Genomic DNA, 11,705 nt, shown 5'->3' on the forward strand with positions numbered 1-11,705 from the left:
GTGCATCTGCTACCGGCTGACACGCACCCCAGCGACACTGCACTCTCCTGTGCTCTTCCCGATGCTTTGCAACAGATGAACAACGTGGGTGTACCGTGTGAGGACTTGTTTGACAGCCAAGCGGACAATCATACATTCTGGAATAATTCTTGTGCCGATCCACACCTTTCACCATTGTTACGACGGACTCACAGTTTTGACATATCTTATGTTTATGATAGTAAATGTGATGAAAATGTCGAAAGTGCCTGTCGACTCGGTCGATCCGAACCCGACCTGTCAAAAATTGGACTGTTTGTGGAAGCGGAGGTTGCCTTAGACTGCGGCCAGATGCAACCGCCGCCGCTGGTGTTAAACAACCCTTTCTACGACGGTTCTTTTGCATTAGATCCGTCGTTACTTAACCAATCGATGGTGGTGCTACCCGATAATTATTTAGCATTTGAAGATTCATTTGTTCCAACGTGGGATTATAAGCCCGAATATTTAAATAATACCGAACTAAATTCTGAATTGTACTACGAAACATTGCCTATTATACCTACTAACGATCCATGGTCTGTATACGGACATGATAATTCAAATTACAATTATTATTCACCACAATTGGAGGTTCCCACAGATGACGGAATTCAATACATGAGGTTTAATGATTTAGAATTTGCTTTACCACAATACATGAACTTGCCGGCTGAACCACCAGTTGAATGTCTGAAACACGAAGCTAAACAACAAGAACATATGAGTACGCAGGGGGATACAGATAGTCTTAAAAATGTCAACGAAAATAACATAAGTGAGCTACAAGTATGTGATAGAGTTAATATAGAATCAAAAGGAACAGCACCTGCCGATACCGTTGTTGCTGTGCCAGCAAATGAAGACAACAAATGTAGTAACATCGACACTAATGCGAATAGAGAATCCTCTCGTAGTGAAGATTCCCTCAACGCTGACATATCTAATGACATCACATCTAGTTTAGCATTCGTACCGAGTAGTAAAAGCTCCCAAGTGGCTAACGCCAGAGATGACACGAGCGACGACACCTCCCCTTGCTCCACCGACTATCAGGAGGCATCAGCTCTCGACCTGGCGCAAAGTCTCGGTGAACTCTCCAGTTGTGGTGACAGTACTGACTTTTCTCAAAGCAGAGACGATGTATCTCCCATACCTGAAGCACAAAATAACACCACTTCCGTTGTTGCCAAAAATGAAGAAAACCTACTTAGTGGCCCTCACGTTCACGCTTCAGAGAAAACTTTAGTCAAAGTGCCCCTCAGTCAATTACCATCCATTCCCATTCAGGACCATTGTGCGTCATCGAAAATACCTCCGGTACCTAATAATTTGTCAAATGTAAAGTGCTTGGATGATAATTCGGAAAAGGCGCAGACGCAAAAACAATCGGTCGTCGCTGAGCCCATTGTATACAACGATAAACCACCTACCGCACCAAGTACCTCCACCCCAGCAGGTTTTATTGGTGTTAATAACGTAAACGCTGGCGCGTCCCATGTATCACTAAAGCATCCCGTGCCTCCCTGTGTGCCGGCGGCGTGGCTGACGGCAGCGCCTCCCATCCAACGTGTTAATGTACAGAAAAATGTGCCTCAAATCTGCATTCAGAACGCGGAGGGCCAGGCGAAAGCTGCGGATAGGGGCCCCCGGGCAGGCCAGCAAGCGGCCGCGAAGGCAGGAGAAACGGCCGCCGCGGACCCTCAGCCGTCCTGCTCGTTTGTGCCGCCCCCACCCCCTCACAATATACAGCTCAAACCTGACAAACAACAAAAAGAAGTCGAGGTCAGCCATTTTTTCAATTGGTTTAGGCAATAATTCGATTGACTTTTTCTCAGTTTAAAGAATGGAAATTACATTGGAATAATTAATCAAATTATATATGCGAACTTAATAAAACCAGCGACTGCGCAATGCGCTGCCAACGGCACATTGAGACCGTTGCGCATCTATTTTAACATTATTTTAGGTCAGGGATTCATTCAAAACGTATGCTTTGATTCGCGATTTTAAAAAAATCTACTTAACTACGAGCCTCGGGTTTGTTTGCTAATACGATATTGTATTAACAGTTGATTTTTGTCATGTTTTATTTATTGTCATAACCTGCATGCGATATCATAATTGACTACTGCTATCTCTCAAACATATAAAACTAATATTGATATTGTTTGTGTATCCACAATGTCAACTAATTGTTTTCATTTAAACAACCCATTAACACGATTCCGTATTTCATTATCGCGTGTGTATCAGGCATATATACACATGCATGAAGTCGATAAACAATTTGGGATGTATAACTGACGGAAATAGCAGCAGCAGCTGGCGAGATCTATGAAATTCGAATGGCGGCCGCTAGATGGCGCCACGCGCCGCGCAAAACATGAACAAGCCACAGAAATAGCCGGGATCACCTTCACCTAGGCATGTCGAGTGAGTTTCCACCAAATAACGGAAAAATTACTCAGTTCTGAAATATTCATACCGAATCAAGTATACTTGTGTTATTATTAATTTTGAGAAAATCTACTTACGTATATGTTAAGCAATTATACCACCAACGTCATTATCAATGCCATGTTGGTTTCGGTTTTATTAGTGAGCGTGCTACACTGGCTGGTTGCGGACACTAATAAGCAACACTCACGTGTTACGCCATGCAAATAGACACCGTTATCGTATGAGGAAAACATAGCATCATCAGTCGGCGCGTCCACAACAATGTAATAGCGGCAGTATCACAACAGTGCGCTGTAGGCACGCTAACACATTTGCCTAATCGAGACTCATTAGATGGCGGCCGCGAGCAATTGCCTCGAATTGTCTGACTGATACGAAATTCCTAAATTGAATCCTGCTCCAACTGGTTCTTGTCGGGTACGATGACGACGAACGTAGGGCTGATGCACAACGACGAGAAACTTTATGAAGTGTTCTATACTATGTTTGTTCATCATCACTAGCTCACTATACGTCTCCATAGAAATTGGCTAGGAGCCTAGCCTAAGTTAGGGTGACTGGGCCATAGTCAACCACGCTGGCTCACTGCGGGTTGACTTCACACATATCTTCGAATTTCTTCGCCGATAAGTGCAGGTTGTAACTTGATATTTTCATTCACCGTAAGAACGTCAGGTATTATAGACATATGAAATTTAAAAAATCGAAAATCACATTCGAACTCGGGATTCGAACCCACGACCTGTGGATTACAAGTGCTCAAACCCCTGAGCCACCGGCACTAATGTTCGTTATATAGACCATTATAAAAGTAGTCATAGCAACACTGATTCAATAATATATCCCTAGTATGGTCATGGCGCCTGCGAAGAATGTGACATTACGAGGTTATGATTCATGTATGCTTTTAATTTAAAATATCTAATAAACATTTACTTGTAGCTGACGTTTACACAGATTTTTCCATATTAATATTGAACGTGTGAATTGTTACGGAAATGCTAGGTTTTTACAACTAATATTACTCAGAGATCTGCTCGATATCGCATGTGCGGTAAAACCGTTTTAATTTTATTGATAGTTGATATTGACCGATTATTAGAGACATGGAGAGCAACTGTAAGTCTTTTCAAATTCTTCTCTGTTTAACAACTTGAATGTCAAAGCCCAGAACATTGCTGCAAGTAATATTGCATTGGAATGATTCTGAATGAACATTCAAACAAGTACCGTCTGAAGTAGGCTACTAAATCAGTTTTTTTTTTTCACTCAGGTTGTAGCTAGGAGTTTTATAATTTTAACATGGATTAGTTGTTCTCACAGTCGTAAGTGCATAATAAAAATAACAATATATGCAGAGGTCAAGTTCATGCGATAATGGAAAACCGTATCGTTAATCCACCGTCGGCTCGGACGTCGAGATATGGACTGATTAATGCGGAGAACGAAGTCTTATAGCCTCTAGTCCATAGCTTACCTGTCTGTTAATGCTCGCCCCTTCCGGAGACCTTGCCCTCTCACTAATGTGTCAAGCGCATCGATATGTTGTAGCGACGAAACGTCTACTAGACAAAGTAAAGAAACCCTACTAGTGCTAAGTGTTACTTTGTAAATCAATCGCTTAGCCAAAAACTTACAATGTTATTTGAAGGTTAAGGAGTCAGACTTATGATACAGTAAACTGTTTAGATGATGGAAAGTAATTAAGTAACTTTATGAAATTTCAAACTGAGAGTCATTAGTTTAAAAGATAACCCCTCATAATTGTTTTGGTACTTATGTTTTACCTAACTAGAAACGTTTGTATTGATACTCTAGTTATGGAAACAATAACTGTTAAACTGAACACTGAAATATGCTATTATCAATGTATGTATTTCCATAAAGTTATTTCTCCTATCACGTGCACAACAGAGTATGTTAAGCACACACAAAATGTCACGCGTCACAGTGTCAATGCCCGCGAGTCGATGCAATGATTTTAACCATTTGTTTAGCTCTATCGCTACAATTAATGTGAACGCGGCCTTATCTACTGTCCCTTGTTATCTTATGTTATTTATTCTCTGTTGCTGTTATTAAATAATTATAAATTTTATTATCTTACTATTCTCTCCTTGAATGAACACGCGCACGCTATCAGTCCGGTTCGATTGCTGTCAAATTTTTATGGTTTACTTACTTGTTACTCATTATACTCACTTGTGTTGTTTTCTTTAAAAAAAAATAGTAAAAACAACTAGTGATTTTAGTTAACACTATTTATGGAAATCCTACAGCGTGACGACCGCGTGTCTCAGCAATCAGGTGACTTACTTGTCCAACATTCGGTTCCGGGTTCAAATTCGAACCGAAACAAACGCTTGTACAATTCATTGGCTGTTGACCGCATATCCCCGCCCCTGTCTGCTAATGAGATAAAACTTTACAGAGACTGATAAAATATGAATAATGTTCGTTTCCGAACTATGTTACTATTATATACATGACGTAACTATGGCGTTGGTTACTTGTAGTCATCACATTTTTCATTGTTTGTAGCATACTGAAAAATTAAAACTTATACCTTTATAAATACTGAGTCCCAATTGGGTACGCTACTAGGATATTAAATAACTATGTTATTTATTTTAATACTTGTATTATGATACTTGTTTAGGAAGAGCACGTGTCGGACAGGAATCACGCGGATAAATCCTGTTAGAACCGATGCTTCCATTAAATTGTGACCGTCGTTCACTTCGCCGTCTTTTAATTGGTTTGCCGCAAAAGGAAGTTCTCTCAGTCGAAGTTTGGTAGCGACCGAAAACAAACGTACTGCACAATCTTTAATTTCTCCCATATAAAGTAATATTGTGAAATATAATCTGTGTACAAAACCAAAACATCGGCTAGTGTGTGCACGCGGCCGTTTACGCCAGACCAGTCGCGTCTCCGGCGTGCAGCCGCTCAGCCGTCTCCGCTACCGACACGTGTGCGCGCCGCTGCAAGCGCTATGGCCGAGCTGGCGCTAAAGCCCGACCGTGTTCGCGATCCACTACGCTTCTCGTCCTTTTATGAACTTTACAAGCGATTTCTCAAAGACCACGGCTGCAAGTGGCATGATGTCGCCAAACTCCTCAACATCGTCGCCGATGTACTTTTCGATGTTGACGGTGCATTTACTCGTATCGCGGGCAAGGTCAGTAATTCACATAGTTCCCTATGTGAGAATGTTATAAGAAAATATGTTACCGTGTATTTCACAAATTCTTTAATCGCTACACAAATCTTAACGTTTTATTAGAATTTCGAATATGCTTTAATTGCGTTGGTATAAGGAACATGTATGTTCCTTTTTAACAAAAGAAAAAGGTTGAAAGGCCTGTACCCTAACGGTATTATCGACGGGGTCCACGGACCAATGGCAGGCCGGCGAGCTTTACCTGCACCCCGGCCATGTTTAGCGATCCTTGACGCATCTCAACAGCTGATAGTACACCACCGACCGTCGTACAAACTGCTATGAAATAAATACAACCGCAGTTTGTGCAGTGTTAATCTCAGATTAACTTTTACCTATAGTCTCATGTGCCGTGATTAAATCATGAAATCTTTTAATTTACTCAAAGTGGTTAAAAAAGTTGTGGATTTTTTTATACTAACATTGACAGATGATTTCGACTCCTCAGAGGTAACATATGTGATGAGCATGCTTTGATCTTGTTTTGACATTTTGTGTAAAATACATGCATTCAATAGTGACGCTAGTACTTTAGAATAGATACTCAGTATGTGAGATGCCAGGTCTGCGTAAAATATTGATAGAGGAAAAGTATTAACATAGTGGTTGCAACGAAATTGACTTACGAATCCAACGTGGGGAATGTTTGATATTTCAATAGCGTTTCCGTTACGCAGCGCCGTACGTTGCGTCGGCTGACAACATTGTGTCCATTGTTAAGCTGAACACGAATTGCACCGCTAAAGTTTGAACGTCGAGATCGATCAATTAAACTATGAAATATCCGACGGAGATAAGGAGACGATGAACAAATAAAATTTGTTTACATTATAACGATAAGAAAACATGAAGAGTAGTCATGATTTAAAACTATTAGTTACTTTAACTCTGTGCTCGACCATGCTATGAAGAGATAAGAGTACAACTGTTTTTGATTATGCTGGATCTATCAAGATTAAGATTGACCCGAGACTTCACATGCGATAGCCACATTGTGATGATTAATAACAAGTACGCGTGGAGATGTCAGTGCGCGCACGCTACGCATTATTCACCCACTAACCCATTTACTGAGCGCGTATTGACAGAATTGTCTTGGCGCTCGGGCTCGACGTTCGGAGAAAGAAATCGCACGCATCGCCGCGCCGGTGTCTATAATACCAATACATATACGTCTATCATTAAAAAAAATATATATACTGAAATTTGCTACTTTTGATTGTCGTGGAATTTAGAAGATTTAGTAAGCGTCAAGGTTTTTCAAGTCGTAATCGAACCGAAGACAAACATTTAAGAAGTCCATTCAATGTATACAAGTATCTTAACGTGTATTTGAAGGCTCGTATTAAATCGGCGGAGCAGCGGCAGCGGATAATGCGACGAAATGCGCACGCGGCGGCACCTCGGAGTGCGCGGGAGGGCGCTCCCACGGGTTGCCGATATTTTTAGTCCGCGACCATTACTTGGCACCGACGGCCGCACTCGCTTGCGCTACTGATCTTTCTGAAATCCCGTCCGTGCGGTGGTACGCTCCCGGTCCAGAGTACGCCCAGTATAATATCCGCCGGCAAACCGTACGCCTCCTGTACCACTCCATGAAATACCTGACACATTAAAACATGTGATGGCCTTTACTTGTTGAATTACAATGGTGAAACAGTGTTATGTGATGTGTATATCCCGGTTGAAGTGATTCGGTGTTGCGACTAGTGAGTGCGAAAAGAGATGGCCGGCGCAGGCGCGGGCGGCGCCGGCACGACCAGCCCGCGGCGTCAGCGCTACGGGCGCTCTTCCACCTCGAGCGTCACTCAACTGCTGTCGGACGGCTACTCCAGCATCATCAATCGGCTGACGCGGCGCGGACCTTCGGAGAAAAACGACGCCGTCATCGATACTAAGCTGCACGCCGCGCGAACCCGTTATGATGACAAGCTTCTAGCTAATAAAAACTCGGCCCTCACAAACGTCCGACGGTATGACAACAATAGCCATATCTCTCCTTACACGTCTCTCACGTCCGGATTATCCGGCTCTATGCGGAAGTTGAACGACGAACGTGCGTATCCGAGCTATCTTGCGACCACTAAGTCCCGGATCGATACATCACCTTTACATACGAGCTCCGGTATTAGCGCGCTAACTCGCAGTGACTCATTCCGCAGAGCACATTTGAAAGACAATCAATCGTCGCCGTTCACCAAACGTTACCCACTCAAGGAAGCTAACAACAATAACATAGATCCTACGCTTATGCTGGGCAGTACGCGCAGTCGATTGGAAGACAAGTATTCCTCCGTGCTGGATAAAATTGCGATACAGAAAAAAGAAAGAGCTCGGAAAGAAAAGGAAGATCGCGATAAAACTCTGGAACCTGAACCGATAGTGCCCCGGGGCCTGATGAGAAGCCTCACCACTGCTGTGTTCGGTGAAAATTCTTTCAAACGAAATATTTATTCGCGCGAGAAGACAAGAGATAAAACCCCCTTCAGAAATACGGCCGACCGACGATTATCGTCTGGACATAAACATGGAGATAGGAACGACTTTAAAAATGGATTCGATGTCTCAATCAAAGATCGTCTCGGGAAGGACAGAGATAGCGTTTACCGTCGACATCAAAGGAGATCGCTTCGAGCGGAAAAAAGTGATGAGAAAAGAGGTGGAAAGTTATCATTGCGTCCCGTTGATATCAACATACAATCGGCGGCGCGCGATCTTGTGTCGCCCCTGCAGCACGGTAGCGATGTCAAGTCGCAAGCTACCAGGACCCCGGCGTCCTCGCCCGCCAGGGAGGCTGGCAGGCAGAAGCAGATCTACTTCCCATCCAGCGACGAAGACGACGACAAAACACCTGTGGGCGACCGAGTCCTCACCGAACGTGAAACTAGACGAAAAGAGATACAAAGCCTGATTATGAAGTACGCGCATTTAGATGAAGTTTACGGACGTATTACGGAAAAGGAGCCCAACGGTGCAGGTGCTGTAGCGAGCCCGGCACTCAGGCCGGAGCCGCTGGGGGTGGGTGATGTGGTGGCGTTGCCGCCCGAGATGCGCGCGCGCCGCCGCCCCCAGCGGCCCAGGCACCTGCTGCGGCGCGCCGCCACGCCGCCTGTAAGCACTCCTAACCGCCTGCGCCTGCCCCTCTTAACATATTGTACACCCGGACCGTGCTTAGTAATTTATGCTTTCCAATAAATGACTCTTTAACGATTTAATATACAAGTGAACTATATGTACACTGTAGGAAGCTTAAATAATAAAATAAAAATAGTAAATACGAACATAGTAAGCATTATATTGAATGCATGTGTTTTCCGAACATTTATAAAAGCGAAGGTAGTTTCATTTACATATATGAGTGGTTCTTTACAAAACTAAATTAGAGCGGTATTTTAAAAAAAACATTATTTACAATCGTACTTACTACTAACAGTGTGTTTTTGACGTTTGCAGAAATGAGGCCATACCAATCACTGTAAAATGATAGTGCATGTGTTTAGCTTATTTGTGCGTGTTGTTACGGACAAAATGTTTCTTTATTGCATAAAAATATTAACGAGCGCCGGTCGTAAGCGGAGAAGCTCGATCGGTTCGAGCGTTTCGGGCGTTAGTATTCGTTGCAATTTATTCAGTAAGGGCTCGGGTGGACACTGATCGAATGCCGTCGGTGCGTGTGGCTGCGCTTGCGAGAGTGGCGAGAGCGAGTGATGGTGTGGTGTTGTGATCGGTGATGAGTTGAACCGCAGACTGGCGCGACCCGCAGCGCCCACCCGTTCGCCCTCTAACAGCATGTACGACACACATTCCAATTGTCGCTTGTCTGACGGGCAACCGTTCCATTCTGATTGTTGGGTACAACACGACTCGGGTCCGTGGCGATCGCGTGGCGCTCTCCGTGGCATGTGGCGTGTGGCGCGTGTGGCGTGTGTGCGGGGCGCGGGCGCGGGCGCGGCGCGGCGACTACGGCTGCCCCTACCTGGCCGCACTGCCCGCCCTGCAGAGCTCCCGGGCGCGCTCCTCCGTCAAGGACGACAAGGACGGACACCTGGTGTACTGGCCCGGATATGTCATGGGAGCGAGATGTTCGTGTCCACAACATAACTTTACCATACCCCACCCCACCCCATAGCTACACTATACATGTCACACACAACACGTACACAGCACATTCCCACAAAGAGACTGCATTAAATTATGCATCGTTCTAACCGAACACACAAACAAAATTTACACCGTACACTAACAATTGACAGTTTATTAAATGTGTAACTTTCTCAGTACATTGAAGCCCCGTTGCAGACATTCGTGTTCTACGAAGATTTCCTCGCATTAACTTTATGCTTTTAATTTTTGTATTTTTTTCTTTACTTATAAAACATCATGAAATTATAACGATTACTTAAAAATTGACGCTGAATGAAAATAATTTGTTTCATAATTTTGCACCCCAACTGCTTTTATAAATTTCTAGAGTTTCTTTTTTCGTAGGATTACGTGCTAATAAAAATGTTGTGATGGAGATGTATCCCGGCTCCGTCGCAACGCTGATGTGTGCAGTTGATTCATTATGTACTCGGTTACTTTCAGATAAGATCATCGACACTCTCGGTGAGGGCACGTTCGGAAAGGTGGTCGAAGTCAAGGACTTAGAAATGTAAGATATAATTTTCAATTTATTTATTCTAACGTTTTTAGATTAAGTAAACATACAGACATTGGTTAGTTACTGTATAAACCGACAAATTTAATTGACCCAGTGATCATAATTCAAACTAAGTTATGATAGCTCACCAACCAGCGACTTCCTTACCAATGAAAGAGAATGTGTAACTAGATCCTTTATGTCATTTTTATACATGTTTTCTGATAGAACTAAACACGATAGTGGCCCCTTTCTCACCGGCTCAAGTATGTCTAATATTATGAGAATAAGGAAATTACAAGTATTTCCCCGTTGTGATAGAATGAGTTCGCACTAGCTGTCTGCGACACACATTGTTTTGGCAAGGCGGGCGGCGGCGGCGGCGGGCGGAGCGGCGCTGCTCGGCGCGCGCTTATTGTTCAAGCTCTATTTTCATTTGTTTACATTACCCAGTATACCTTCACTAGCAATTGCTACTAAATACCGTTCTTTATATAAGTTTTGAAATTATTTTTCTGCTATTGAATGTCAGATTTAGACCCGCTTTATTTTTAATTTATGCTAGATATTCGTAAAATTGAATTCTACTACTGTGAGATCCAAACGTATTAAAAAAAAATAAAAAAAAAACATATCGTCGAATTGAATACCTCCTTCTTTTGGGAAGTCGGTCAAAAATGTATTGTTGTCCCTGCTCCTTACAGTGAATGTAAGAAGGATAGCAATATTGTCATATAAGTCTGACGTTATTACTTTTTTTTGTATTTTTTTTATAAATCATGTTTTGTCTAACTTTTTCAGGGAGCACAGAATGGCTCTTAAAATAATAAAAAACGTCGAGAAGTACAGAGAGGCTGCAAAGTTAGAGATTAATGTATTAGAAAAGTTGGCAGAAGTTGACCCCGACTGTAAACAGTAAGTACTGCACGATCGCATTATTTATATGCTCGACGAAACCGAGATAAACATCCGCCTACTTTGACTGTCTGCGACAAAATAATGTAACATTTAAATACGTACAGAAAGAACTAAATGTAGGAAATGAAACTGCAATTTATTATGCATCAAGCGTCTCACGCGCATAAAATATGAAATAACTACTTAACTTTTTGTCTTCACATTGCAATAATTCAATCATACTTCATACTATTATACCAATTTATAAATATAGATGTAGATGATCTGGATGAACACATAGGCTAACCACTTTTGTTTTCTTTAATTTCACGCGTACGGAGTCGCGGGTGAAAGATAGTTTTAAATATTTCCAATGAAATCTGGCAGTCTAACAGTCAATTATGCGCCATTAATAGATTTTTACAAAAGGGCCTAGTTGAATACTCCGGTTATTAGTTCAGT

General features: G+C 42.6%; 2 protein-coding genes across 4 annotated transcripts in view; both read left to right on the forward strand.

Annotated features, from left to right (window-relative positions):
• Positions 1 to 6: 6 nt before the first annotated feature.
• LOC106102699 (probable myosin light chain kinase DDB_G0279831) overlaps positions 7 to 11,705 on the forward strand; it is a 17,935-nt gene continuing 6,236 nt past the window's right edge. For all 3 annotated transcript variants that reach the window (XM_013282250.1, XM_013282249.1, XM_013282248.1), the window contains exons 1-4: positions 7 to 1,803; positions 9,705 to 9,786; positions 10,292 to 10,358; positions 11,148 to 11,261. In XM_013282250.1, coding sequence (XP_013137704.1) covers positions 76 to 1,803; positions 9,705 to 9,786; positions 10,292 to 10,358; positions 11,148 to 11,261 — 1,991 coding nt within the window. In that variant the 5' untranslated portion in view covers positions 7 to 75. The remainder of the gene's footprint in view (positions 1,804 to 9,704; positions 9,787 to 10,291; positions 10,359 to 11,147; positions 11,262 to 11,705) is intronic.
• On the forward strand, positions 5,569 to 9,097 carry LOC106102701. Its single transcript, XM_013282251.1, has one exon. It carries the CDS (start codon positions 7,430 to 7,432, stop codon positions 8,897 to 8,899), a length of 1,470 nt encoding a protein of 489 aa, XP_013137705.1. The 5' UTR covers positions 5,569 to 7,429; the 3' UTR covers positions 8,900 to 9,097.

The sequence above is a fragment of the Papilio polytes genome, unplaced genomic scaffold, assembly GCF_000836215.1.
Source record: "Papilio polytes unplaced genomic scaffold, Ppol_1.0 DF823912.1, whole genome shotgun sequence".
NCBI lineage: Eukaryota > Metazoa > Arthropoda > Insecta > Lepidoptera > Papilionidae > Papilio > Papilio polytes.